Genomic DNA, 26,563 nt, shown 5'->3' with positions numbered 1-26,563 from the left:
AGTCCCTAGTGACTGGGGCTCCAGAAATTGCAGTTTTGCCGTCGCCTGGCGCGGCTGGGAAAGCCCAGGCTGCCTCCAGGTGACCAGCTGATGACGGGATGACTCCGGCCGGGACGGGAAACGTGATGTTGGCGTTCTTCTCCGTCACCTCGATACGCCGAGACTCGGGTCCCCTGATGAGGCGGAGCCCCAGCACGCCCGTGAGTTTAAGGTTGGTGAGGAGGGCAAGGAAGTCTGCCAGGAAGGAAGGGTCTACGGACTGCAGGTCATCGGCCTCGTTGGAATCCTCGTCGAGGAAGAACTCGTACGGCATCAGGTGCCCATCGTCATCGGCCGTCCAGGACTGAGGTCGGATGAGCCGGTCATACCTGCGAAGAGAACCGCTCACCCCATTTGGGCGAGGTTTCTGCCACGGGGTAGAGGTGCCGTTGACGTCGACCAGGATTTCATCGTCTCCGAGGTTAAAGTGCCGATGGACCAGGGCAACTCCAAACTGATTGGTCACGTTGTAGCGGGCGAAGAGATCCCGGAAGTGAGACTGGAGCAAGGCCTGACCGCCGCTGGATTGGAACGCTTCGTAGGACTCCTGCAGGCCGGGAAGCAGCTGGAACGCCTGAGAGCTGTACGGGGAAATGGTGTCCATGACTTGAGGTCGTCTGGAGAGGTGATTGAGCATCTCTGGTGTAGGTGTCATGAGATGGAGGTACTTATAGACCGCCGAGGTCCTATCTACGGGCCGGACGGATAACCCAAGTAAGAAATTGGGATTTACGGTACATTCGCGTCTTTTCGGATAACTCGTTTGGGTTATATCTGACACCAGTACCGGCATGAAATGGAAAGGCCGTGTTATCAGGTGATGGACGCCATTTGCACTTTCAGCACAACGAATCCCATCATCCTGGCCCAATGTCACCACAACCACACACGCTGATTAAGACTCTGCAAGGAGCCGCACTTTTCAGGGTCTCAGCTCCCCCTCGCTGGATTTTAATCATGCGTCGATTGTGTGCCCTCGGGCTGCGACGCTGCAGAGGGCCTAAGGCACAAGCCTCCTTGCACCCTTCACTCACCCTCTATTTCCAATCTCGTAAGCATCTCAATCTGAGGAAGGAAAGTCGCAGTTCTATCCCTATAAGCGAGTTAGTTTTAGCCATGTGTATGAATAATGAAGAAAAAGGGGGGTGGTCATGCTGCTGCGAGGAGATGAGAGAGTCCAATGAAGACAGACACACACAGAATTAGAAACCAAGCCGGCAAAATGTCATCTTAATAACTCTAGAGGCCATAAGTGCACTTCTAGTCTAGTAGATATTAATGAAAATAAACGAACAAAGAGATGGTTGTGTTCTTTGACATTGTGCTCAATAACTCCTCTCGGAGACGCCTTGATGCCAAGAAAAACAAGGAGGTAAAGAAAGCCACGATCAATCCTGTTTCCTGCCCACAACCCCACCCTTTCTCAGTCCAAACCAAACAACAATGGTAACAGCCGAACAGCTGGCAAAGATAGTCCAAAACGCAACTCGATAACCTTTCATCAACGCTTCCTCACGTGCTTGGATCCCAGAGTGCTCTGTGACAGATGCTGCGATTGCGGCGGTGATGGCCAGCCCTACAGAGTTTCCAAATTGCCCGACTTCATTGAATACACCACCGGCGAGAGACTGCATCTCTGGGGGGTAGGCATCAGAGATGACCAGGTTAGACACGGTGAAGAGTACTGGATCTGTTAGAATGAATCTGAGGCTGTGGCATTGAGAGACTTACCATCTGGGTTAACAGGTGAGAGAAACATGGCCCAAAACGGTGCAAGCCAATAGTTTTCACCAACATCGACTGTAGCCATCAGAGGCGAGGCCACCATGGTGATGAGTGCCGTGACAACGGCTAGAGTGCGCACTTTGACACGTGCGATGAGCAACCCAGTGATGATGTTGACTGCGACACCCATGATGACATGGGGCAAGAATCGTAGCGAGCTCTGCAAGGCGGATAGACCTTCGACCTTTTGGAAACTTTGGCTATGCGTTAGCCTGGAAGAGTGAGTCTGCTCTGACGCCACTTACTACAAAGTGGTAAAATATTCTATGCCGTTTAACGATGCCCAGCAAAGAAAGACGGCAATGCACACTGAGGTAAAGGACCTGTTTCTCCAGAGATCATTTGGGATCAGGGCTGGTTTCCCGCGCTTGACTTGATAGTTCATCCAGAAAGGGAATGCGATTAACAAGATGATGGCGGTTGTCAAGAGAACAATGTTGGATGCGTCGCTGAGCTTTTTGTAGGAGGACGATATCATGGCAAGCACGTATAAGAGCATGCCAAGCGCCACACTCATAGTCGTAGCACCAACCCAGTCAATCTCGTGCATCAGCCTGCCGGTCCACTTTCGCTCAGATTCGGTGTGAACGGACGGCAGAGACCAAATAGCACAAGTCGAGAGACAAAAATTAATGATGGCCATCATGTAGTAAGCCCATCGCCAGCCGATTGTATCAGTGAAGATGCCTCCAAGAACCAAGCCGAGAGCATAGCCCAAGGGACTGCCCATACCGTTCATGGCAAAAGCAATGTTTCTCCAGTTTCCTCTCGGGAAGGTGTTCGAGATTAAGCTCACGGCGGTGGGTAAGCACATCGAAATAGATGCTCCAAGTAGGGTTCGAAAGACGATGATCTGGATCCCGGTTTGAGCGAGACCAACCGCCAGCGTGAAGGCGACGAAGAGATAGCTGCCTGTTACCCACATCAACTTGGCGCCAATCACATCAGAAATGGCACCGAAGATGAGGAGTAGGCAACCGGCTGCGAGTGCATACACGGCTGCAGGCCACAGGATGAGACTTTCCCCGAGACCCACGTCATCGGCGATCCTTGGCAGGGCAGCAATTAGAATGCCAGAGCCCATGGTGTTGAGAAAGCTGATGCCTGCCAACGTGACGATAACAGTCACACCTCTGATCTTGGAGATACCCAGAGATTGTGACGGAGCCGAAACGTCTGGGTCGGTTGGCACAGCGGTATCGACATCTTGACCGAGAATTGACGCGGAGTGAGCGGGGGTGGTACTTGCATGGTTCGTATTGTGTGGTTTGGTCTTGACATCTGGAGCAATCGGTTCTAGAGGAACGATTGCAGCGTGAAGCGAGGTGACACTGCCACTAGTCCTCGCCATGTTGAAGTTGCGGTTCACTGAGACGTTGTGGGCTGAGTTGAGGTTGAATTGAGTTTAAGCCTTTTCTTCCTCTATCGACTGAGGCCGTCTTCAGGTGTTAACAAGCCTCATGGTTGACAACCAAAGGGCGCGCACCCATGTCATCATCTGACATCATGTAAGATGGCTCGTCAGGGCAGATCACCAAGGCGCGTTTTCTCTCAGCGTCTATGTACTTGAGCTATCCGAGAAACCTCTCTTCAAGTCACAACATTAGCTGTATTGTTTGTCAGAGAAAGAATGCATGCCACACTTTTTTTTCTTTAGGTGGCCTCAGTCTTGCTTCGCCGCACCCTTTGGGCGTCTTTGGGCGGCGGCGCCTGCAGACACTGCCACCTGGTCGTCCAGTGAAAAGCAACAAATAAGCAGCCAAGCAGTGCCTCGTGTGACATGGCCAGTTTGCCTTGCCGCAGTGTTAGCCAACGGGAATGCCAGAACAGCGCCAAAGCCCAGGCCTGTTTCCGAGGTGTTGGTTCGCGGCCACTAAGTCAAGGTCTATTAAATCAGGCCACCGTCCCAAGAATCGCAAGTCTGTTCTTTCAGCTGAACTCAACGACAATCTACGATGTCAGACCCTGGAACTTGCTTGGCCATTGTGAGCCTCGCTTTGCAGGTGTCGAAGGGCCTACTCGGCTACTACGACCTCTGGACACATGCCGACGAAGATGTCGCCGAGATTCAGCGATCCCTGCTCGCCCTAGCAAACATATTCACCCAGCTTGAGATCACCCTCGAAAAGCCCAATCTCTCGGAAGACATCATCTCGATAGTTCGAATCACTATGAAGGGCTGTGATTCCAATGTCAAGAAGCTGGAAGAGATGTTGGAGAAGTTCAAGAGGGAAGGGGACCCGGAGAAGCTTCGAACAAAGTTCAAAAATTTCAATCGGCGAATGCTTCGAATCTTCTATCAAGGGGAGATCATGCGGGTACAGTCTGTTCTTAGTGAACTGCGCGAAGATTTACACATGGTTGTGGGCCTCCTTAGCCTGTAAGTCGGCCATCCGAAGCGAAGTTACATGACCTTGTCCTGACTCTCATACAAGAAACACAACAGCGACCAGTCTGAACGATCTGAGAAAGGTCCACGCGGATCTGACTACCCTCCAAAATTCGAATAAGGAGCGCATCGAAATGGAAAAAGGTAGAGGCTTTACCCGGAACATCGGCTCGTGTGCTGACACTTGTTGCAGAAAAGAATCGAGAGGCTCGAAGATGTGCCTTGATTGAGTGGCTGGCTGCCCCTGATATCTCTGCTGCTCACCTGTCCGCACAGGATCAGCGGGAAGAAGGAACTGGAGAATGGTTCCTGGAGAGCCAGGAATTCCTAGAGTGGGCCAATACTGGGCGAAGCATGTGGCTTGCTGGCGACGGTTTGTACTCCATGATGAAATCCTAGTGTGTGTGTGCAAGCTAATTCTTCTCAAAGTCGGATGCGGAAAGACGGTTCTATGGTAAGCTTTACCCAGGAGTTAGATCCTAAAACGCTAACCCCTATAGTTCTTCTGTTATCGAAGAGTTGAAAAGCAGGGCTCCACAACGTGGTGATAGAATCGCTTACTTTTACTTCACTTTCAGCGACACCGATCGCCATGGTATTGCCGGCTTTCTGAAGTCCGTGCTCCGGCAGCTCTGCTTGGCACACTCCGTTGATACCCTGATGGAGGCATTGCACCAGAGATGCGGTCTGGATCCTCCATCTACCAAACAAATGCAGGCCACCTTGCTTGCTTACCTGGAAAGAGTTTGCGCCTCGGGGACGGATGCCGACGTGACCCAAGCCTCTCAAGTTTACATGGTCTTAGATGGCCTTGACGAAATTCCATATGGACCAGATCGAACCACACTACTTCTCCTACTAAATCAGATGGCTGAAAGGGCGTATCCTTTGTTGCACATCCTCGTTTCCAGTCGCCCGGAAAGGCATATCGAAAAGGAAATACTTGGAAGTCAGCACTGGAGGACTTTCCCCTTCTCATCCGGCGGCGCGAGAAACGACATGGAGATCTATGTGACCAATCAGATCAAGTTAACCCCAAGACTGGCATCGCTGCCCGATCACATCAAGCACAAGATCCATGAGACGCTGGTGGCAGGGGCTGGCGGCATGTAAGAGACATACATGTCTTCTACTTCTGGGAAGGAAATGCTAACTAGTGTCAAATAGGTTCCGTTTGACAGCTTTGCAAATGCAAGAGCTGAAGATGAAACGCATCCTGCGTGATTGCGATGTTCAGAATATACTCTCTTCGCTCCCCAAGAGTCTCGACGCAACTTATGAGCGCGTCTTGCTTCAGATTGACTCCGAGGTGGTTTATGAAGCCAAGACGGCGCTCCAGTGGCTGTGCTGCTGTATTCGTCCTCTTTACCTGGAAGAGTTGGTCGACGCATCTATCATCAAGCCTGACGAGGAGGTCCCCTTCAGTGAGGATCACCGCATCAAGGATTTCGGCCTCCTAGACCTGCTTCCTGGTTTGGTCAAGGTTAATCCGCCACCAGACTTGACCGAGGCGATGTTCCAGCCAAAGCATTACACTGTCACACTTGCCCATTTTTCTGTCAAGGAGTATCTGGTCAGTTCCAGAACTTTGGACTCGCTTTCTCACACATATGCCATCAATCTTGATCTTGCTCACCGGCATATCGTGAGAAGCTCATTGGCATACATTGGGCATTGCCTTTCGGTTGGCTCTTCTTATCCCCATCATGAACACGGAGTTGTCAGATTCCCACTGCAAATGTATGCTTACAGCCGTTGGGAGATGCATGCAAAACTAGTCTCTGGACACTTGGATCAAGTCTGGGCATGTGTGTTGAAAACATTCCGAAAACCCACTGCAGCACTCATGTGGTGCTGGCTATCACGGAAGCTCAGAGAAGAGGGCACGGCCTACCACTTTGACATCCCATTTCAAGCGTTTTTATCACCCGATTGGCCGACAAATTATCTGCTCTGTAGGGCCATCGGTTCAGGCATTGAACCGTTGGTCCGCGCCGTTCTCGACAGTACCTGGTTGAACTTGACTGGCCAGTTGGTTCTTGGAAACCCATTTAGTCTGGCCCTCATCTCCAGGTCCGGGTCCTGTCCCAGAAACATACTTCAAGGCTCATCCAACTCGCTTTCGGCCGGATCAATCTCGAGTCCAGGGGATGATTCCCTTCCTCGCATGTTACTAGAGTCTGGCTATCAGCCTACTGCACGTGACTTGCTTCTGTCAGTGCGTCATGGGACCGCTGGGTTACTATCGCTTATGATTGAAAGAGCTCAGAACTTCCTGTTTTCAGATCTGATGGAGGGTATGGACCAAGCTGTGACCTCACGAAGGCTCCAAGTCGCACGCATATTCTTGAGGCAACTTCTATCGGGGACGCACTCCCACCCTGACCAGGCATTCTGCACTCGAGATGATGCAAAGAAAGCAGTCTTTGATATACTATTGGCTCATGCGGTGGAGAAGGACTCGCCAAGACTCATCGCCTTCTTGATCGATTCTCTACCGGATGGGCTGTTTGGTCAATTGGACTTTGACTCCTTATTCCTAAGGGCCGTCGTGGACGGAAGGTGCCATGCGGCGGCTGCTATTCGCCGAAACCAGTCTACACAAATTTCCGAGAAGACAGTATCGCATATGGAGCGTTGGCAAAGTGTCATGCCCAGGGATGAGCTGTGCTTTGCGCTTCTAAATCTGTTTGCCTCTCGCTGCCATACGACAAAGCCCCAGCCCCGGACACGGAAAACACGCAAAAAGATAGCCAGAGACCTGATTAAGCCCTATGCCCTCGGGCTCGACGAGGAGATGGTTGACCAAGTTCTCCAAGTATGGTCGAGGCTCTCATCGAGATTCGAGCCACTCCGCCGACAGGGTCCCGTTCGACATGATATCCCGCTGAAGGTGGCAATGTCCAGTTCGGTATGCAAGCCCTTAGCGGCAAAACTGGTTCTATTCCTTTTATTGAACTGTGGACATTCTCCTTCAATGTGGACCTCATTCTGCCAGGCATTGGTTCGTCTGAGACCCATCTCTGATACAATCAGCTTCTCTCTAAGATATAATTGGCTCAGTTTCCAAAAGATGTACCAGGAACACTTGGATACATCACTGTTGCAGACATTAGCTCTGGCCGGGAGAATGTCACTGAGGCTTGTTTGCGAAAGTCACGGCAAGGCCAGGGAGACTTTACCAGTTTGCCATTGGTTGAACACGGAGATGAACCACGCGACTTTCTTTTTCAAGTTTTCTCCGAGTTCAGATGGACGAGGTATTAAAAACTACACCTTGATTTCTGGGTTCAACCTCGGCACTGGTGCTTGGTGTGATCAGCCTTGCTTGATGTCGGTTCAAGTGGCTGAGTTGGAGGTGAATGTCATCACTATCAGCTTTTCGACGAAATCTTTCAAACTGGCCTCTCTTTGGCGCTCAGCGGCGAGGAAACTGTTTGAACAGGAACCTTATGCTCTTCTTTCCGACACTTGGGATTCATTTGTGGAGGAAGCTTCTAATGAGGGAACTTTTGTCTTGGCCCGAAAGCAATATCCTGTTGAAAGTCTTTGCAGATATCTGATTCGCTATGCTGCATAGTAGTAATGTCAGATTCCCTCATAGATTCTACGCCAACAAAATACAGTAGAAGTAGATGTTTATAAAAGTTTCATGGTGGCTTTTCTAATAGCACTGGCCTTCCCCTCCACGTTAAAATAGCCTTCGCTTGGAACGCATTGTAGCTCTGCATTTGCCGCAAATGATCTATCACATAGTAGCCAAGTATACGAGAGATTTTGATGGCGTGAGAGGAAGAATGTGTCTATTTATTTGAACTTTTTCTACCTTGCAAGGCTGATTTAACTTCGTTTATCGCCTTTCCCCATTAACGAGATCACCAACCACTATGTTAGCATTGCACTATGATGTGTTGGCAATGTGCTCTTTACTATAGGTAAAGCCCAGCTCTTTATAGGTTAACTAGGCTAGAAGATCGAGATCACCACCTACGGGCTCGCGTGTTCCTGGACCAATCGGCTCTTTATGGCGTAATGCTCTTGTTAGTCGGAACCTGTTGCAGTATTTTCCGATGCATTCTTTGACGTACAACATACAGGGCCTTGGCTTGGCTCCCTCGTTGGGTCGTTAAGGATGCTCAGCTGGGCGCCACGTTGGCTCGCTCTTCGGGGAATCAGAAATTAGTATCTGACATGTAAAAGGGGGATCCTTTACCCTCCCTTAACATTGCAAGGCTTACATCTTCGGGAACTTGAACTTTGACCTCTTTCAACCGCCAAGGAAGCTTCTCAGAATACCAAGTGCCTACCTACCTGAGCATGGCATCTTCCGACGTAAGAGTCGGGACCCAGCCGGGTTCTAGCCCAACCCAACAAAGTATGACTTCTGGTTGGAGATTCAGTCTGATTACAGGTGTTGCCTCCGTTCTGGTCGTGTTCATTATCAACTTCTCCACCACTCTCTGGGCGCTCAAGTTGCCGACAGGAGGTGAGGCTGGAGATACTACCACCACTCGAAGAATCATTTATGAAGGCCCTTGCACCACTTCGAAGAAGTTGAACGTCGTACTTCATCTTTTGATCAACATCTTCAGCTGCGTCCTCCTATCAGCTAGCAGCTACGGGATGCAATGCTTGTCGGCCCCAACACGGGCTGAAGTCGATCGAGCTCATGCACGAGAAGAGTGGATGGATATTGGAGTTCTGAGCGTTCGAAATCTGGGAAAAGTATCTTGCAAGAGAACTTTTTTCTGGGTGCTCTTGGGTATTTTTTCGGTCCCCTTGCATCTTCTGTACGCGCATCAAATGTGTTCCTTAATCAGAGACTAGACTCCAGCGGACACTTCACAGATTCAACTCAGTTGTTTTTGCATCTATTTCGATATTCGACTATACAGCACACAACATTGATGAGCTCGTCAGATGGAATGCTTCCTCTCGATTCACAAGGGATAGCGATGACCTCCAAATGGGAGAGCTATTCCAGCGCGCTCTCAAAGAGAACTGGGACAACCCCACTTCCTTGGAATGCATCGATGCCTATGCCACTGGCTTTCAAACCGCAAGGAGTGACGTGATTGTGGTATGTGACGGAGGCTCCGATGTCTTCCTGGAACGTATCTATGACAGGGAGGATGTATCCCTGTATCCAGGCATGCTTCGAGGATATTGCCGCCCATCACCCTTTGACTGGATATGCGAGGAGCCAGACTGCTCTCTCTGTCATGATCTGATTGCAGACGTGAGAAAGCAACCTGAAAACTGGAAACCGTTCGGATATCAAGCCAAGTATTGTCTCAGCAAGCCAGTACGTCAGCTCTGCCGTGTGAGCTTCAGTGTCTTCATTGCCGGTGCTGTTCTTGGCGCGAATATCATCAAAGCTGGGGTACTGATCTATGTGGCCTTCAATCCCCCAGAACAACCCTTATTTGTGCTTGGCGGTGCTATTCAGACCTTCCCGGAGACTCCGGAGCCTGGTTCCAAGAGCATGCGGCTTGTGTCCATTGACCGCGTCAAGAATCTGGGCACAAGAGGATGCACTGGCCCCACGACTTCATCTTTGAGGAGGAGACGCTAGAGGAAAGGTGGCATCTTGAACTGCGAGGCTCATCTTCCAGCTATTAGGTTTCTATGGCTATAGAACCTTACCTTAGGTTTACGGTGTTTTGCAGTATTGGGTTTTGATACTGCCGTGTGTCTTCAAGTGTGTCCTTTGATTATGTGGCTGACAGCGATGTCATCAAAAAATAGAAGAGGAGACGCTAGGCAGCAGCCGTCAGCGGTCGCAGATGGGCGACGGCTGCATTCCTGTAAGTTGTTTCTCCAAAGTAGACCCTTGATCTCTTAAAGGATCGTTCGTCTAACTACCAATTGACAGATATTGTACCGCTCTGAGCGCTACTCTGTATTTCTTTTTACCTGTGGCCTTCGGGAGTTAGTCGGTGCTCGCGATATCAAATCGCTGTGTAATATTGCTTCGGCACCGTATCAGAGACTGCTCTAATAACTGGCATAGATCTTTTCTTGTCCCAGGATAACGAGACTCTGCTTTATGTTTTCATCGCAAATGCACCACAGCTTGCATTTTCGATCCTTTATTTCCAGTTCAATGCTCTCTTTACCTGCATGCTGTCCTCGAAAGAGTGGTCCAACTTTGGCAGGAAAAGAAAAGCAATGCGAGTTTCCTCTCACCCAAAAGGGGAGCAGCGTCCACGGTATTTCTTACAGCTTCCGTACCGATTCAGTATCCCCTTTATTCTCGTGTCAATTCTAATGCACTGGATGCTGTCACAAAGCTTATTTCTCGTCGTCATCGAGGATAGGGAAGACTCAGCTTCCGACCCGAAATGGTTCTTTTCCACCTGTGGATACTCGCCTATAGCGATTATCTTTGTTGTAATTACCTCTTTTCTAATGTTTTGCTGGGTGGTGATCACAGGATGCATGAAATTGCCGACGGCAATTCCTGTGGTTGGCAGCTGCAGCTTAGCCATCACGGCAGCTTGTCATCACCCAAACGGTCTACCACAGCCAGAGGCACCACTTGTTCCATTGAAATGGGGCGTAATGAGAAGACCAGAGCCTGGGGATGGAATCAGATATGGCCATTGTGGGCTTTCTAGTGAGGAAGTAGGGGAGCTTCAGGATGACGAGCGGTATCTTTGAGTTGACTAAAGTCTTGGTATCCCTGATTATCTGGAAATTTTCTAGGCCCGTCTCAGTTGATTTCCTGCATGACGGACAGACAGTGGCGCTCCACTACCTTCGGCCCAACACCTCCCGGGGAGTATCGTGTTGTTCCGCATGCCAACTAGCCAGTGTTTCAGTCCTATCAATAGGGTTGGAAAAAGGAGCTTGTGGCTTCCTGGATCCTTCCATCAACGGTTATGCAATCAACTGTGGCGATATGATTCAAGCCCGGCTCCGGCGACTTTCGCCCGTCCAAGCATCGGGTCATTGATACTACCGACCCTCAGTGATGGCCATGTATCCCCTTTTGACACGATGATGTTGACGTAACCAATCCACTGGATACCGGAGATAGTGACAAACGATCCCTGGCAACCCCTCCTTCGGCAGTCAGGTTTCTCCCCCGAAAGAGAAGTTTACGACAGCTGAGTGACAGGGTCCTTTTTTATTGATCGATAGTTCCGTTACCGAGTATTACACCGAGATTATTGCCTACCCTGGTCACGGTGAGCGGGTAGAGACAGTGGTGTGACCTGGGCATTCTGACAGGAACAGGACTTTGTCAGATCTACGGCATATTCTGTATCGCGTGATTGAGTCAATCGTTCAGGGCTGAGGAGCGTAGCAAAAGTGAAACGCCGTTACATTATTCCCAAACAGTGTAGTAAGTGTTGCACCGAATGCGACTCAATTTTTCGCACTCGGTACACTTCCGATATCTAGGGCGATCTTAGTGACTCAGTCATCTCTGACAAAAAGCCGATCGACAAGCGACTTGAGGCTCCAGTATGGTGTCAACTCATGGTTGCGGCTCAGAGTTGGGCATGTCAAATCAAGAGATCGACATTCGAAGCGATAAAGCGATCACTAGGTCAGGAACCAAGAATCCATCAAGAGACCAACATGTCGGATCCCTTTTCTATTAGACCATTGACTCCAGGACTCAACGCGCACTAGGCCGTAAACTCGATGCGGCTCCAGGTACCTTCGCGTATCTCGGCCTCAATATCCGCGTTCCACCCTGCTCAAAGTTTAAGAGGTTCTAGGGGATCGACGGCCGCGTTTCTGAGACAAAGACACACGGGCGGTGGCACCCTTTTACCCGCCCTATCGGCACCCAAGCTCTTAGCTCCCGCCGCTTTGCAGTTTAGGGGGACGAGGTTTCGAACGGGGCTGAGAAGGGGGGTAGGACCTCGTGTTTGACACATGGGTTTTTTTGCGTAAACCCCTACTCGGTGGCATTCTGGAATACACGGGTGAGGCGGTTCCGTGTCTTGGCTCTGTCGATCTCTCTTGTTTGAGGCTTTGCGGAAATAGCGAATTCATCGTCCGAAGATATCCCGTTGAAGAAAAAGCTGAGCCGCAGGACCAACAGCATGGTTCAAGCGAGAGAAGGTAGCATCCCCCTTGGCCGAGCGAGCGTGCCCCTGTCCCGGGAACCTGTGCCGTTATGCACTGCTCGCCAGGGCACACCGCACCACGCCACCCGTCCGAACATGGTGTCCATGTTTTATCAGGCTAGGCTGTTCAGTGAGCCGGTTTGAGAGGCGTTCTTGAGAGCTTGGACGAGAGAGATCGAAAGGGAATCGATGGGCGATTGGTTCCAGATAGCGGCGCCATGGTCATGTGCTTACCCGTGAAAAGTCTGCAGCAACTAGTTCCTGCATGGTAGATTGCAATCGGGTGTTTGAGCTTTGGAGAGGCCCCTTCATGGAGGAGATCATGTGTGTGTTTGATGAAGAATACGAGTTTGAGATGGCTGCGATGAGCTGACAAGAGTTGACTGCTACAGTCAATATTGTGTGCATATGTCAAAGTGTGAAAATGACGAGATTGAGTTGACCTGCATCGTCTGTCAAACATCAAACAGCAAAAGAAAAACTAGGCAACTTGGCACGTCAAATCACGACCAAACGTGGTTGAACTGCAAGTCATCAACACTTCCCCATAATCCACAGTGATGTGTCCCTTTTCACTGTCTCTGTTGCTTTTTTCTCTTTTCTTTTGCCGAACCCACATCTGCCAGATCCTGAGATTCTCTGGGGAAGACAAGGAACCGGCATGTTTTCCCACACACACCAAACTGGGGACGCATTGCTTTTTTTCAGTCTTGAGATCACGCACTCCACGATTAGACAATGACCTCTTCCCCTTAACTCGTCTCTGAGCATGGTCCGATGATAGCGTGATTCTCGACCGGGGGGGCCTCAAATCTTGCTAGAGCGGATCTAACGTTAGCTCTCAGTCAGCCACAGCATGTCCGGACGAGCGGAGCCGACTCTTAGTGCCGATTCTTGGCGCAACGACGAGGATTTTCGACATGGATAACGATGTCTGCAAGGGTCGTATCAAGAGGGGGCGGTTTCATGCATTAAATTTCATCTAAACTCTATGTGGTCTATGCTATTAGGTGAATGCCGTGCTTTGACACTATGCACGGCTTTGTGCTCGTTGCCGCTTCTAAATCTAATCATGGAGGGGTAAAGGTATCTTATATGGTGAAGACAATGTTGATCCGTGAGTATACAAAAGTGTTGCTGTGATGTAGTAGATGAGACAACAGATTAGACCGCAAAGTGCTCCCGTTTCAACTGTCGCGTCGAACTCGATTCGCTAGCAAAGTCGGGATCGTCATATTCCTGTGGTGCCGTCTGCTTGACCACCACCTGAGTAGTCTTGGAGACCTGGATACCAGGCTCCTCTCTGGTGGGCAGCTCGATGTCCTCTCCAGCCTCGACATAGGTGGTGTTGCCGGCTGGGAAGATGGATCCCATCTTCTTGCCGGTGGCGGTACGGTGCTGAGAGCTCTTGGGGTTCGATCGACTTCGCGAGCCAGAGTAGTCGTAACCGTTGGGGTTGCTGGCCTTGACGACCTTGGTGATAAGCTCGGCCATGTTCATCTCGATGTGGAGCTTGACGAGGTATGCGAGGGGATGGAACTGGAGGTAGACGATATCGTTGGGGAGAGACATCATGGCGATCAGAAGCACCTGTTTCACGTTAGTGGGTTGAAGTATGAAACAGTGAGGGTCCAACACGTACATCCATGGTGATGGAGACACCAATCATCAACAAGTTGAATCGGTAAAGTCGGTTGTACTTGGTGAGACCGTTGGCGATGAGTCGAGATCGGACCAGATGGATAAAGTAAAAGTTGAGAGCCGCATCAATCATCAGGAAAATGACCTTCTCAACTCGATCCCAGACATTGTTGACATCCCTCCACTTTTCGCTGATCTGTAGTCGGGCAGGTATCCAAACGCAGAAGACGCTAATGTTGATGCACAGAAGAGTCAGGAAGACACCGAGCTTGAGCTTCCACGCATTTTGTCGGACTACCATTAGAATCGAAATTCGGTTGATGATGATCTGTAGTAGGGTTTGAATCTGAACGGCCCAGAGGAAGACTGTCGTGACATGTTAGAGGAGATGCGACAGTCGCAGACCAGTGTGAGGTCATACCGATAACGAAGAAGACGGCAAAGCTAGGCTTGATGTACTCGCGGAGATATGACCATGTGATGGCGGACATGATGGTGCTGCTACACCATTCCGTCCACAAGAGGACGAGATAGATGTTTGTTCTCATACCACGCTTCCATGACTTGACCGTCTGCCTCGCACCCTTTGCGCCCGTGAAGATACAAACACCCAGAGAGAATCCCCAAGCGATACTCGCAATGTTCATATCATTGACACTGGGCTTGTAGAACTGGTAATGCTCTGGCATCAAAAAGCCTCCCATCTTTCCGGCCTGTGGTGTCGAGGGACTCTCGACGCTTGATGAAAAAAGATAAAAGGAATGACGAGGTCAAAGAAACAAAGAAGCAACAGAGACAATTGCTTTTGGAAAGCGTCAGACTGCATATTTGAGCAAAAGCCATACATGCCATGCATCGACGCTAGTGAAAGGGCCAGGGGGTGTGTGGGCGTGGGTGTGCGCTCGTTGACGCTTCCGCATCCCAGGGGACAGGATCAGAGCTTCCAGGACCCGCAATGTAATGGGGACCGTTGAAGATCTTTCTAGGATGAGCATTTGCATTGTCGGGCTCCAACTGCCCCGAAGGGTCCCTGAACCTGTTGTTTCCCCATCTCGGTAGGTATCAGCTTGCCCCGCGAATGCTGAAGGATCACAGGAGGCCCCGGTTTCTGTTGCGGGAGTTGCACTCAATCATGTAACATGTTGGGGTATGGGGTTTCCCTACCGATATTTTGTGACTGCCACCGCAAATCTGTCATTCACTCTCAGGGTACATCTGGGTTCCATCTGGTGTCCGTACGGTACCCATCTGTCATCCATTTGGCATCCTCTGATCTTCAATCGATAGTCGAGTCATTCTCAAGATTGCTCTCCATATTGGCATTGCTTTTGCGGCTCCGCCAGCCTAGCACGCTCTCCTTCTGCACCCAAGCACCAGGACAGACCTTTGATACGACAGTCAGACAACGCCAGCTAAACTAGACTGTCTCCAAGGGGAGCGTGCGCAGCTTCGATCACGAAGAAAAAACGTGGCCTGGACAGGGCCATGCAGGGGGGATCCAGCCAACCGGATCAGTCCGGGCAGAAGGCATCGAACAAGAAGGCATCGTAATGTGTCAAGGCCGCCTCATCTTGGTCGACGCTTCCCAGCTGCAGAACCGCTAGTCTCTGCCGCTAACGCGAGAAGCCGAGTGGCCCTAGACGGCCGCAAATCGGTGTCGACAGGGCGCCAATTGAGTTCCGCAACTACGCCATGCAGTTCGGCTCCGCGGTGGAGACGTCCGCAAGCAAAACACGAGTCAGACTCGTCAACCCCAAACACAACCAACATCTCTCGCAGTCAGTCTCACCGTCAAAGACCCCTATAAAGACGGAAAACAGGGACAAGAGCCCCGGGATTGAGGTAGATCTCAATAATGCAGGTCAGGGCAGGTTGGTCGTCCTGACGATAACCCTGTTTCTCTGGATCTCTCTGAGGACCTTTTGCTTCCAAATCTTCATCATCTCAGCCTGGCTCAATCTGTGGGCCGAGCGGTTCCAGGCCCAACAGCAAATATGCGGCCGCTTTGACTCGTGCGATAAGATTTCCACCCCAAGCCTAAACAGCTGATGTCTGCTTGTTTGCAATTTATCCTCAAACCAGACGAGACACGCGCCGCACAGTGGCTTCGATAAGCTGTAACTAATAAATCGGGCCTGTTATTTGTGGATTTTGTCTGGGGATCTTCATCTGGACCTGTAACAGAAGATCTAGTATGATATCATTGGTGAGACATCGATGAAGATGTCTCGGCGCCGATAGAATGGATTGAAAAGCAAGTGCATGATCTGTTAGACATTATGCTTTGTTGGTTCTCACAAAATATGTATCTTGTCTGCCGGAGCAAATGCTGCAACCGACGTGATGGTATAGCATCGCGCAAGTTGTCGGGTCAAAGGATGTGTCATCAGCCCACCATGGAATTAGACACCGCAGTTGAAACCGTGATCTTGACGCGCCCTGAAGTGAGTCCGCACCAAGGGCATAAACTCTAGTGTTTGACAAATCGCAATCCCGAGCGATGCCTTGTAGTTTTGATGATGCTACATGTCGTGAACCGTCTTGGAAGCTGATATCTGCGATGAGGCCTCCTAACCAGAGCTGGAGATAAGTTGAAATCTACAAGATAAGATGGACCTTCACTGATAAGATTAAGAACTATGAGTTTGCATTGCAAGTAGAGATCATACCGAGAAGATGCATCATAGTTGGCGATGCTCTAATGCCGTCCTTCCTGCCTTGAATATCTCCAGCTGTGTATGTTGGAGCTTCATTTGATGGACGACTCACCACCCCTTCGGCAGATACGAGGATGTATGAACGTCGTCTCGAATTAACCTCTTTTTCTTTGAGAAATTTCATATTTCTTTTTACTAGACTTACTTTTGTTCCTGACCACGCATGCTGGTCATGTCGTGTCAGTGACATGTGCCATTTGAGGCCATCCACCCTACACCTGAACTCAACAATTCGGGGGCCATTCGCCCGAGTAAACATCAAAACATTTGCAGATTGTGCATTATCTCTTATACGTACCGAATTAAATAACCTAGATGTCAACCATAATTCGTTGAGAGCCTTGGCGGCTTTTGTCTATCAGGAAGCGACTATTCTCCCTTGACTAACTTCGTGTTTGGTTGCACGTGTATTGGCCTTGACTACCATGCGCATCTACCCGTGACAAGTACTACCCGTTGGCTCAAGTGGACCAAGTACTCTGAATCAAGTCTCATTGTATACCTTAACCCAGTTAATCCTTCCTTTCCTTGTTGAAATGTTCCCAAAACTCCAGCAAGTCCAACCGATGCTGCCCCCTTCACTCTGGGCCAGCAATGAATCAAGACAGCCTTGCCGAGATCAGTTTATCCAAGACGTGTATTCTGCCAAGACCTGCGCATAGAATAATAGCTGCCCTACAAAGCTCGTTTCAGTACCGAGACTCAATTGTTTGATCATCATCTGCACTAACGTTAGCTTGGTGGCTCGGCCCCTAGCTGAGATGGTACAGTACATATTCCCGGCAGACACCCGACAAGATCTCGGCCAAGCTCCCGACGGACGATCAAATTGCCGATTCTTCCCCTCATCAAATTCTCTCTTGAATGGCAACATGCCGATGGGCTCAATCCAATACGGAACATCTTACCAGGGTGCACATAGCATCAGACCCCTCGGAAATGGAGTCTCTGGCTGCCGCCCGCCGACGTCGTAAACGCCGTGTTGCCGACGAGAATCGGAAGAGAGCCGCTCGAGCGTAAGTACGACCCTTGAAGTGGCAAACATCACTAACGTGTCATGTGTAGCTGCGATCGCTGCAAGGCGAGGAAGAGTAAATGCATTGAGGCGAGCGGAGGAATTTGTCAAAGATGCCAAGCCAATAACCTGACCTGCCGGTTTGAGAAGTACGTTCTTCCATCTTGCATGTCTACATGCTGTACTCCACCTGTTGTGCTCACACAAACAGGGAGAGGCTATCCTCAAGAGAGAGTGAGAGTCCACTCCCTCTTCAAAACCAAGTACCCGGCCCGCCGAGCCAATCTACAACCACACCTCAACAGGATATATCCATCGATAGCCGTGGGCCACTCAAACTCGACCTCCTCGCAATACCCACTAACCCATGGCTGTAGATCAGACCGAAAGGGTTCTGTGGCCACATTTCTTATCTAGACTTCGCGAGGCTTTCTCGCTCGACGCCATGTCTGGTCCAGAAGCGCAAGACATGGCTGCCATGCAAGCAGTATGTCGGCAGCACTTCAACGACCTCAAAAAGTCTCTGCTAATGGATCTTGTAAAGCACATCATACGCCCAAAGACTCTCTCACTGTCCGAACAGTCTCGCCTAAAGGCCACAGTTGATTCATTGCCCCCAAAATCGGTGGCCGACTTTTTACTATCGGTATGCATCAAACACGGTGTCGACATATTCTTCTACTTTGATCAAGCCCAGGTCATCGACGAGCTGGACCAATTTTACTCCAACCCGATGTCTCCCTTGAGATCAGACCCTAGCTTTATTTGCCTTTTACTAGGAATCTTTGCCCTTGGGAGCCACTGGACCCCTCTCGAAAGACCAAATAACTTGTCACCCACTCTCCAAACTGAGGAATGCGACCCAGGGCGTGTCTTTTTTCGCCAAGCCAAACTTCTGGTCCCCGACATTATAGAGAGGTCATGCTTAAGATCTATCCAAGCCTGCTTTCTTCTCGGTGTCTGCCTCATGCCGCTGAGTGCTGTCAAGTCTTCATACATCTATATGGGTCTAGCTCTAAGGAAGGCATTGACGTTTGATCTACATCAAAGCTCGGATGATCAAATGCTAGATGAGAGAGAGCGGGAGGTTCGTCATCGGCTTTGGTGGTCTATTTATTCTCTCGAACGGTATGTATACTGGAATCTTAACGACCCAGAAAACTGAGCCTGTGGTTTAGATGCACAACCATCAAGCTCAACCGGCCGCGGTCTGTGGATGCCGGTATCATCAAGGCCCCGTTGCCGACCCCTCTGCCATCGCTTGACAGGGCCCAGAAGTTTGACAACATCCAACTCCAAATTGCCTATGCACGTCTGATAACAATATTAGACCGTGCCACAGACTCAGAGTAGGCTTGCTGGCAGACATTCAACACTGAATCTACTGACTTTTCCAGGGCCCCATCAACCGAAGCTGCGAAACCTACGGGGTCAGCAAATGCGGAAGCCAAGCTAAGAGAGTGGAAGAAATCCCTACCCGAAGACTTTGATCTGGAGAGTATTAATCCTCGGGACTCGAGATACCGAGCGGTCTTTCACCTTTATTTGAATTACTACTATGCCTGGATCGCTATCGGCAAGGTCTCACTAATTACAGCCGTGAGAACTACACTTCAGCATCATCTAGGTCAGGAATCTCAACCATTAAGAATTGACGGGGCAATTGAAAGATTATCCAAGTCCTGCACAAAAGCGGCGAGAAAGCTCCTTCAACTTTTCGAGGACTTGACCCGCATCCGGAACACGGCTCGATTCTCTTTTACGGACTTTCAAGGCTGCAGTATTGCAACCATCGTTACTCTCATTGCGGGAATTATTGAAAGGGACTCCACGTATGAGAGCAGAGTGACCTTTGGTCTAAATTGTCTCCGAGATATGGCAGCTGGGAATTTGACTGCCAAAGTGGGTGTGAGATTCGTGGAAACACTACAGGCTATCTCAAACGAGGCGGCTCATAAACTCCGGCAATCTGGCACCTTTTCAGACCAGCTTGAAGAAGGCATAGAGTCACTACAGCCTTCAGCATACAATGACTGGGCAGCGTGGCTTGCAAGTCAACATCAGCCACAGACAAACATTTTCGACAGTACGGTTGAACAAGTGACAGCTAGTAAGCCTGAGATCACAAGTAGGGAGCGGTCTGCTCCGGACGCGGACTTGTGTAACCTGCAGAATACGGATGAAGATGCTGGGTGGAGCGGACTCGAGCCACTCTCAACTACGAGACTGTTGATGCAACAGCCGACAACAGTGTCTGAGCCATTGGTCATGCCAGAGAACGATTTTACTTCGACCATTTACCGTGATGACCAGAGTTTCCTAATTGGACTTACAGGACTAGATATGCTGGACTTTGCTGGTTATTCAAATCAGCTGGACTGATGTCAAAGAGAGTGTGTGAGTGTTTGCCGCCCTGGATTGGAATAGGGAACATGAAAACGACGAAGGGAAAGCAACAGAAGCTTGCGTTATTAATGGTCCAAGACAGCGACTCACGGAATAGTTGGGAGTAATAATCGATAAAGAAGTCTGTATTAATTTCATGCCTAATGCCCGAAAAGAAATGCAGTGTTTGTGGCAGCCTATATCCCTTGGGCGCACCTCCTGACTACTCGCACCACAGTTATTGCCCCATTCGCCCAAGATGATCCATCACTGCGAGTTCTTCTGGCCCAAACGGGCCCCCTTGAATGTCTTGCATGGAGATGCCTTGCAATCCATGTGGCCCTGTTGGCGGTTGCTGACTGATGCCTGGGTCAAGGTCCATCGCCGACGGAGGGGGATTAGCGAGAATGTTCGGGGTCGGGGGCGTAGGTAATGATTCTTGGCTGAAGTCTTTTGCGTAAAATGATACCGGTAGATAGAGTCGCAGCTTTCCCCTCTGAGCACCAGTTTGAAGGTTGCAGTCGTCGTATGGGCGTAAGACTATGACGACTCGAGTTCCGTTGGGAGATAGCCGCAAGGGGGCTATAAATGAGTCCGTGGAGGCTGTTTGTGCAGTATTCGAGTCGACAGGGGCGAATCCAGACGCTCCATCTGCTGTGGTAGGCGTGTAAGCGTGTGTCTCGGACGGAACGTCTTGCAGTGCTGTCTCAGGATGGGGCCCGACTGTGTCTGTGTGACCGGCCGAGGTGGTCTGCGGCGTTTGAGAAGTATGGGCGAGCCGATGAGTAGCATCGAAAGCAACTGGAGTGCTGAGCAGCACGACGTTGATGGCTTCTGACATCATGTCGTCCAGTTCTGCGTTACTTGGGCGGAAGTCCTCCCTAGATGCAATAGCTTTGGACTCAACGGCTCGCTTCGCTCTGGCATCGCGTAGTGACCTCAGCACCTCTTTCACTTGACGCTGTAGCTCTGTTGTCTCGTCGCTATTCAGGTGAACTGTGCGAATGTTAGTACAGACGTGCTGACTTGAACAATAGACGGGGAGATAGGCCAAGAACATACAAGGGGAGGAGGGTTCGTCCAAGGAGGGAAACTGGCTCTGAGGAAAGATGATGCGCCAGACCTCGAGAAAGATATTCTTCCAGTGAGAGAACCACTCATTTTTGTCTCGGGGGCGCTTTTTGCCTCTGTTTTCGATCTTGTTATAAACCATCTCCCATTGCTCAGGGTTCATGTGGAACTGTGCGGGATCCGCCTGTGGGGGGGGATTGGCGTTCGGATCGATTGGGGAATGATGTTTCGCAAGGTGATCCCTGCAGAGAGTTAAGATTCAATGTCAGACTTGGAGTGTCAGTGCATGGATTCGCTTACCTCCAGAGGTGCACCTCAGTCATATTGCCAGGCCAGCAGTGTCTAAACATGGGGATATGGCGCAAATGAGGGTATGCAAGAGCGTAGGGACAGACCCAGCGGCGACGCTTCTCCATGTTCACGTCCCTGGTAGGCCGCGGGGGGTCACCTCTCCCGCTTCCATCTTGGCTTTCCCTGTCGTCTTTGTCACCTGCGCCTTGTCCACCACGGCCCCTTCCAGTGCCTCGGCCAGCTCTGCCGCTCCCTTTCGAGTCATTGCCCGAGGGTGTCAGGCGCTTTTAGGAGGCCCTGCGGGTGGTTTCGACGACCCAGGGTCATCAGAGGGTTCGGGTTCGGATTCGATGGAAAGGCTGCGCTTGTCGTGGGGGAATTGGTTCACGGCACAGATGACATCTTCTGCGTAGGAGGGATCTGAGGACAAGACTTGACGTATGGCGGCCAAGAGGGGCGGTTCGGTCAATCGCGGCAGTCTTGGTGGACGAGTGTCCCGGGGCACAAGCGACGCATCTTGTCCACCTCTCCCTTGTTCGCTCTCAGGCGATGAACAGGGCTCGGACAAGGGGAGGCCATGAGCATCGGACGAGACACCCTTTTGAGAGCTTCGGATGGAATCGGCCGAGGATAGATCGAGTTCAAGGCAGGCAGGGTCATCACTCTTGAGGTCGATGGGAAGTCGCTCGAGGGTAGGTTTCTGTGCCGAAACAGTGATCAGATCATGGCCGCGACTCGGTACTCGGTCAACACTTACATAGCAATGCCCGGCTTTAATCAAGCCTCGGAGATCGTTGTCGGACTTGAGGCCATGATCACGATGAGGCTCGGCGTAATTCGTGGCTTCGCAGTCATAGTTGTTTGCAAGACTGTAGAAGTGATCACTTGGTGTTTCGCTGTAGATAAAGCATCCGAGGGGTGAGACCTAACGAGTTAACCTTAATTCAGCCTTGTACCGTCGCCGGGCGGGGGTGGGGGGCGGGAGCGGGAGCGGACCGAAAACCAGCAAAATCAAGGGGACTTACAACAGCCATCGTTGCTTTCGAAGTTTAGGGCAGATGGAAAGATGGAAATTGAGTTAGAAGGTATCTTCAGAGTTGTAGACGAATTTAGTTGAGGTTAAGGGGGCAAGGTGGACGTCAGGAGCGGGAGGCAGTGTTTTGTTCAGTTAGTTTTACATTTCTCCCGAGCTACGGACAAAAACGTCAGTCCCAGCTGACGGGTTCACGGCAACGAAGCCTACAATCCCTCATCACTTTCCAGGGCCAGGGGATAAGGGGAAAATCAACGAAACATGCGAAGCTGAAATTGTTTTTGACCAACAATGAGGAGTCTTCGAGATGTCAATATCCGGGGCTCGAGTTACTTGAGCGCGGCTGAACAGAGCTGTGAAGGGGATTGCAAAGTCGCTCACTACCAAATCTACTACCCTTAGCTGTGTAGTCAAGGTAGCGATTTACCTCTGCCTCCAGCCGGGCAGTGCTTTTATCTTTAGCTCCAGAGAATCTCTGGGAGGTATTGAGAAATGACGTCGTACCCCGCAAGACCCCTGAATATCGCCTCATCTACCAATGAAGTTCGGCTACCCCCTGCCCTACCCTCGGATCCGGGATGAGGGATCTCTCACGCCTGAATTCTTTTCTTATTTCAGTCCTTTGGCCAAAAGAAGGGAAAGTCTTTGACCCCAACTGTTGATCTACCTTGTCAAGCAAAGCTCAAACTGTCAATATATATACTCACTAGTTTCGGTCTGTTTGACTTTCCATCTCCACAACAGGAGTTCGTCTTATTTTTTTACTACCCTAGACCTTGGCCCGAGCCCGGTGTTTGTCACTACGTCCAGACAAATTGTCATTTCTCCTGTATGAAGCACTTTAAATGTCTGCAACCACATACTTCGGTCTCTTTTCTGTGTAGTAACAGTGAAACATGGTATTTCTCTATATCTTTGTACTTGTCTGTAGTTATATACCTCGACTGCGGTTGCCTTTTACGATGCGAACCATTCCCTGTAACATTTTGTTGCCTTGCCACAAAGAACCATCTCTACCAAACCCTGTCACACCTACCCATCATGAGCACTCAGCACGTCAACCCCGCAACTCCGCACCCCCAAGTTAATTACATATTTCTCTTTGAGTCCGCCACGGGAATGCTGTACTCCTCCTACCGCTCCGTTCCTGAAGGTCAAGACCCCGAGGACTTCGCAGCCGACCTTGTCAATGCCTACAAGCAACACACCAATCATCTCAAGCATATTTTCTACCGTGGCGTCCTTTTCAAGAAGCCTCTTGTCTCCATCGCCAAGCTGTCCGAGGCGGGCCGACCTTTCCCAACCCCCCTTGTCCCAGACGTTGCCCCTCATGGCCCTCTGCGCCAGATCCCCAACTTGGGTGCCGGCCACTTGTTCGTCCAGGATCACGTCTACGACGCCACACTGACGGCAGCCATGAAGAACGCCACCGTCCTGCGCAACATTGACCGCGACACCTTCTATGAGATGTATGATGAGGTCGTTGTCAAGGCTGGCGACTCGACTCCACGAGCTGCCATCCTCATGCATCTTGAAGATGACCGGGCTGCCTCTGGGGTTTTCAGGATCGCCAGCTCGATCGTCTCCATCACCATGGGATTAGTGGGATTCTTTGCCTTCTGAGCCTTTAGGACTTAAACAAAACAAGGGGATTGTTGGGTGGTGTTCATGTGCGAACGGTGGATTGCTGATATGTAGGGGTTCAAACACAGCTATAGAGAAGTGGCTTAGTAGAAATGATGAATCGTTTGACCACTGAGCTCTATTTATACTATAGAGTAGTGATAAGTCCTTTCTGATTGCGCTGATAACTATGTTTCTTTCGCTGGTTGCCTTGATCTACCCTTTTGTGTGTGGGATGAGTTTAGACTACTCGGGTACGACTGTTCAACCTCTCTATAGCCCAAAGAACTTCATGTCATCAGCACCTCGCACAGGAACAGAATGGCCGACATTTTGTGCAAAGATGCCAACCAGCTTCGGCCCGAACGTGTCGGTTTTGTAACCAGCTTGGGGAACATTGTTGTTTGACGACTGGGGGCTCACGGAATTATAGCCAAACACACCGGCCCACTGGTCAATGGTTTCCTGATAATTTGGTGAAAGGAGGATATTATCAGCACCACCATGATAGATCTGCATCTTGGGCCGAGCTCCATTATAGCCAGGATAGGCGTCCTTAACCATCTGGGCCCAGTCGGCTGGTGATTTGTTGACTCTGCCCTGAGCGCAGTCCGAGTTCCAGCCATTGACTGAGTTGGTGAAGAAGCATCCGGCTGGCACACCAGAGTAGACGATGCCAGCTGCAAACAGGTCTGGATAAGTGGCAGCCATGACGTTCTATGCCGCTGTCAGTATCTCGTCCCTCATACAGGTATCTCGACTCACAGTCATCATAGCACCAGATGAAGAACCCGTGACGAAAACCTTGGCGGGGTTGGCCTTGTAAGTCTGCAGTGCGTAGCGAACCATGTTGGCGATGCTGTTGCTGTTGGCGCCACCATCGTGAGTCATGGTAGCTTTGGAGCTGACGTCCCAGCAAGTTCCACTATAAGGACTCTCGGGATAGATGACTATGAATCCCTTCTGATCAGAAAGCTGGGCATACGGCGTATTCTGGTAGTACGACTGGGCTGTGCCCTGGCAGTAGTGGATAGCGACTACGATGGCTGGGTTAGACGGCAGGTTCGTCGGAACATGAATAAACATCTTGGCGCCCGACGGATTGGATCCGAAGTTGGTTATTTGCTGGAGCTGGGCGGTGACAGTGCCAAAAAAGGCGACGAGAGGCATGAAAGCCTTCATGGTGATAAATGTGCTCGGGGAGGGGAAGGAAGAAATTGACGGAGGCGCTGTCTGGGAGTGACTGGAAACCAAAACCTTGACCAAGCTGTCTTATTTATACTCTCTGGCGGTTATTTACGACGCATACGATGGCCCTGGAAATAGCTGTTACGGCAATATCCATTCCCAGTCCCGAATATGATGGACGCAGCTTGGTCGGCAGTCTCAATTTACCCGCGACGACCCTGCCGAAACAAGCTCCATCGTCGCAAATTCCCCGCCTATTAAATTTTAGCCTGTATCGTGAAACGGAAGGTTTCTTCCGAGCCTCGAATAGAGTAACTTGAGCTGTTCCTAGAGGGGTTCTTGGACCACATGACCCTATATCGGCAGATAGACTATACCCTTCCCCGCTTCCAGAAGACGCGGGATGCGCTCTCCAGCACTGGCAATAACCTTCTATACTTCGTTACACAACTGGGGCTACGACCAAGTGAGATTGGGCAAATGTGGCAGGGACTAACACCGTCCGTTCAAACTTAGGAGGAGCCTACCAGCAGGCCTTTTGATACCTGTAATGCAAGGCTTACAATGGACAATCATGTTGCAATGCATGACATTATGAGTTGACTCGTTTCTCAGTTCTTCTAGCTAGCAAAGAGCAGAAGTACAGACTCTTTCTGTTATACAATAGTACACTCCCTAATCTCACTATACTCAGCGAACTTCCTACTCAGGTCTCGAATTTCTTCCCTCCCTATTGACTCAACAGGCAAGGAGGTAGGACTGAGAAAACCATGTCGTTGAAAAACCGAGGATTCTTCGTCTTGGCAGTTCAAAACCAGGAAGACACTCAGGACATTATCCCCAGACCAACGCCCTAGCTCAAAAAGAAAAGTTCCGGGCGGAATCCTCCGCCAATGTTGTCCGTCTTCAGAAATATATCTTGAGTGGATTGACGTTCCTTTGCTTCCAAAGAAGACCCTCTCACCTGTCTCATCAGATGTGCTTCTAACTTTAGCCGTGCGAGACCACCAACGCATGATGCGGCCGCGGAGGATCAGCTTGCTATCTAGTAAGACCCCGTAGGGATTGTCATTTTTGTAGTTGCAACTGACTTGGATGATCTCAGCAGTGGGCAACAGCATGTCGGCTCCTTCATATTTGACCTTCTTAGCCCTGGAAGCCCAGGACCAACTTGGTATGGCGGTCACATCGCCCGGCTCCTTTCCTTTGTGCCAGTTGCGTCCGGGTACCCACCAGCACAAGTCAACCAGGAATGTAGCGGACCATAATCCTGCAAGATATTGCTCTCCAGGTCTGGAA

At 50.4% G+C, this 26,563-nt stretch overlaps 9 protein-coding genes across 9 annotated transcripts; 4 read left to right on the top strand and 5 right to left on the bottom strand.

The window, feature by feature from the left end:
- Window positions 1-115: 115 nt before the first annotated feature.
- On the bottom strand, window positions 116-622 carry NECHADRAFT_8754 (uncharacterized protein; the record flags this gene model as incomplete). Its single annotated transcript, XM_003043495.1, has 1 exon — window positions 116-622. A coding segment is annotated over one exon (507 nt), but the record flags the coding sequence as incomplete, so codon positions are not given.
- An 805-nt stretch (window positions 623-1,427) lies between these two features.
- On the bottom strand, window positions 1,428-3,175 carry NECHADRAFT_88283 (uncharacterized protein; the record flags this gene model as incomplete). Its single annotated transcript, XM_003043494.1, has 3 exons — window positions 1,428-1,729; window positions 1,771-2,018; window positions 2,070-3,175. The coding sequence occupies 3 exons, from the start codon at window positions 3,173-3,175 to the stop codon at window positions 1,428-1,430; spliced, it is 1,656 nt and encodes a 551-aa protein (XP_003043540.1).
- A 604-nt stretch (window positions 3,176-3,779) lies between these two features.
- On the top strand, window positions 3,780-7,793 carry NECHADRAFT_88282 (uncharacterized protein; the record flags this gene model as incomplete). The annotated part of the gene is made up of 7 exons (XM_003043607.1): window positions 3,780-4,204; window positions 4,278-4,357; window positions 4,407-4,586; window positions 4,643-4,667; window positions 4,714-5,322; window positions 5,381-7,124; window positions 7,323-7,793. The coding sequence occupies 7 exons, from the start codon at window positions 3,780-3,782 to the stop codon at window positions 7,791-7,793; spliced, it is 3,534 nt and encodes a 1,177-aa protein (XP_003043653.1).
- Window positions 7,794-8,590: 797 nt separating this feature from the next.
- Window positions 8,591-9,788, top strand: NECHADRAFT_88281 (uncharacterized protein; the record flags this gene model as incomplete). The annotated part of the gene is made up of 2 exons (XM_003043606.1): window positions 8,591-9,003; window positions 9,062-9,788. The coding sequence occupies 2 exons, from the start codon at window positions 8,591-8,593 to the stop codon at window positions 9,786-9,788; spliced, it is 1,140 nt and encodes a 379-aa protein (XP_003043652.1).
- Window positions 9,789-13,464: 3,676 nt separating this feature from the next.
- Window positions 13,465-14,645, bottom strand: NECHADRAFT_54903 (uncharacterized protein; the record flags this gene model as incomplete). Its single annotated transcript, XM_003043493.1, has 3 exons — window positions 13,465-13,890; window positions 13,943-14,307; window positions 14,363-14,645. The coding sequence occupies 3 exons, from the start codon at window positions 14,643-14,645 to the stop codon at window positions 13,465-13,467; spliced, it is 1,074 nt and encodes a 357-aa protein (XP_003043539.1).
- Window positions 14,646-18,040: 3,395 nt separating this feature from the next.
- NECHADRAFT_54712 (uncharacterized protein) lies at window positions 18,041-20,055 on the top strand (the record flags this gene model as incomplete). The annotated part of the gene is made up of 4 exons (XM_003043605.1): window positions 18,041-18,160; window positions 18,218-18,801; window positions 18,852-19,022; window positions 19,071-20,055. The coding sequence occupies 4 exons, from the start codon at window positions 18,041-18,043 to the stop codon at window positions 20,053-20,055; spliced, it is 1,860 nt and encodes a 619-aa protein (XP_003043651.1).
- Window positions 20,056-20,296: 241 nt separating this feature from the next.
- On the bottom strand, window positions 20,297-22,454 carry NECHADRAFT_88278 (uncharacterized protein; the record flags this gene model as incomplete). Its single annotated transcript, XM_003043492.1, has 6 exons — window positions 20,297-21,054; window positions 21,121-21,371; window positions 21,430-21,663; window positions 21,738-22,120; window positions 22,178-22,345; window positions 22,446-22,454. 6 exons carry the CDS (start codon window positions 22,452-22,454, stop codon window positions 20,297-20,299), a joined length of 1,803 nt encoding a protein of 600 aa, XP_003043538.1.
- Window positions 22,455-23,494: 1,040 nt separating this feature from the next.
- NECHADRAFT_54681 (uncharacterized protein) lies at window positions 23,495-24,076 on the top strand (the record flags this gene model as incomplete). The annotated part of the gene is made up of 1 exon (XM_003043604.1): window positions 23,495-24,076. One exon carries the CDS (start codon window positions 23,495-23,497, stop codon window positions 24,074-24,076), a length of 582 nt encoding a protein of 193 aa, XP_003043650.1.
- A 273-nt stretch (window positions 24,077-24,349) lies between these two features.
- Window positions 24,350-25,258, bottom strand: NECHADRAFT_106573 (uncharacterized protein; the record flags this gene model as incomplete). Its single annotated transcript, XM_003043491.1, has 2 exons — window positions 24,350-24,793; window positions 24,842-25,258. The coding sequence occupies 2 exons, from the start codon at window positions 25,256-25,258 to the stop codon at window positions 24,350-24,352; spliced, it is 861 nt and encodes a 286-aa protein (XP_003043537.1).
- Window positions 25,259-26,563: the final 1,305 nt, after the last annotated feature.

Source organism: Fusarium vanettenii, assembly GCF_000151355.1.
Source record: "Fusarium vanettenii 77-13-4 chromosome 13 genomic scaffold NECHAsca_28_chr13_5_0, whole genome shotgun sequence".
NCBI lineage: Eukaryota > Fungi > Ascomycota > Sordariomycetes > Hypocreales > Nectriaceae > Fusarium > Fusarium vanettenii.
Note: the sequence above shows the minus strand (reverse complement) of the source record. Positions and strands in the feature narration are given on the sequence as shown.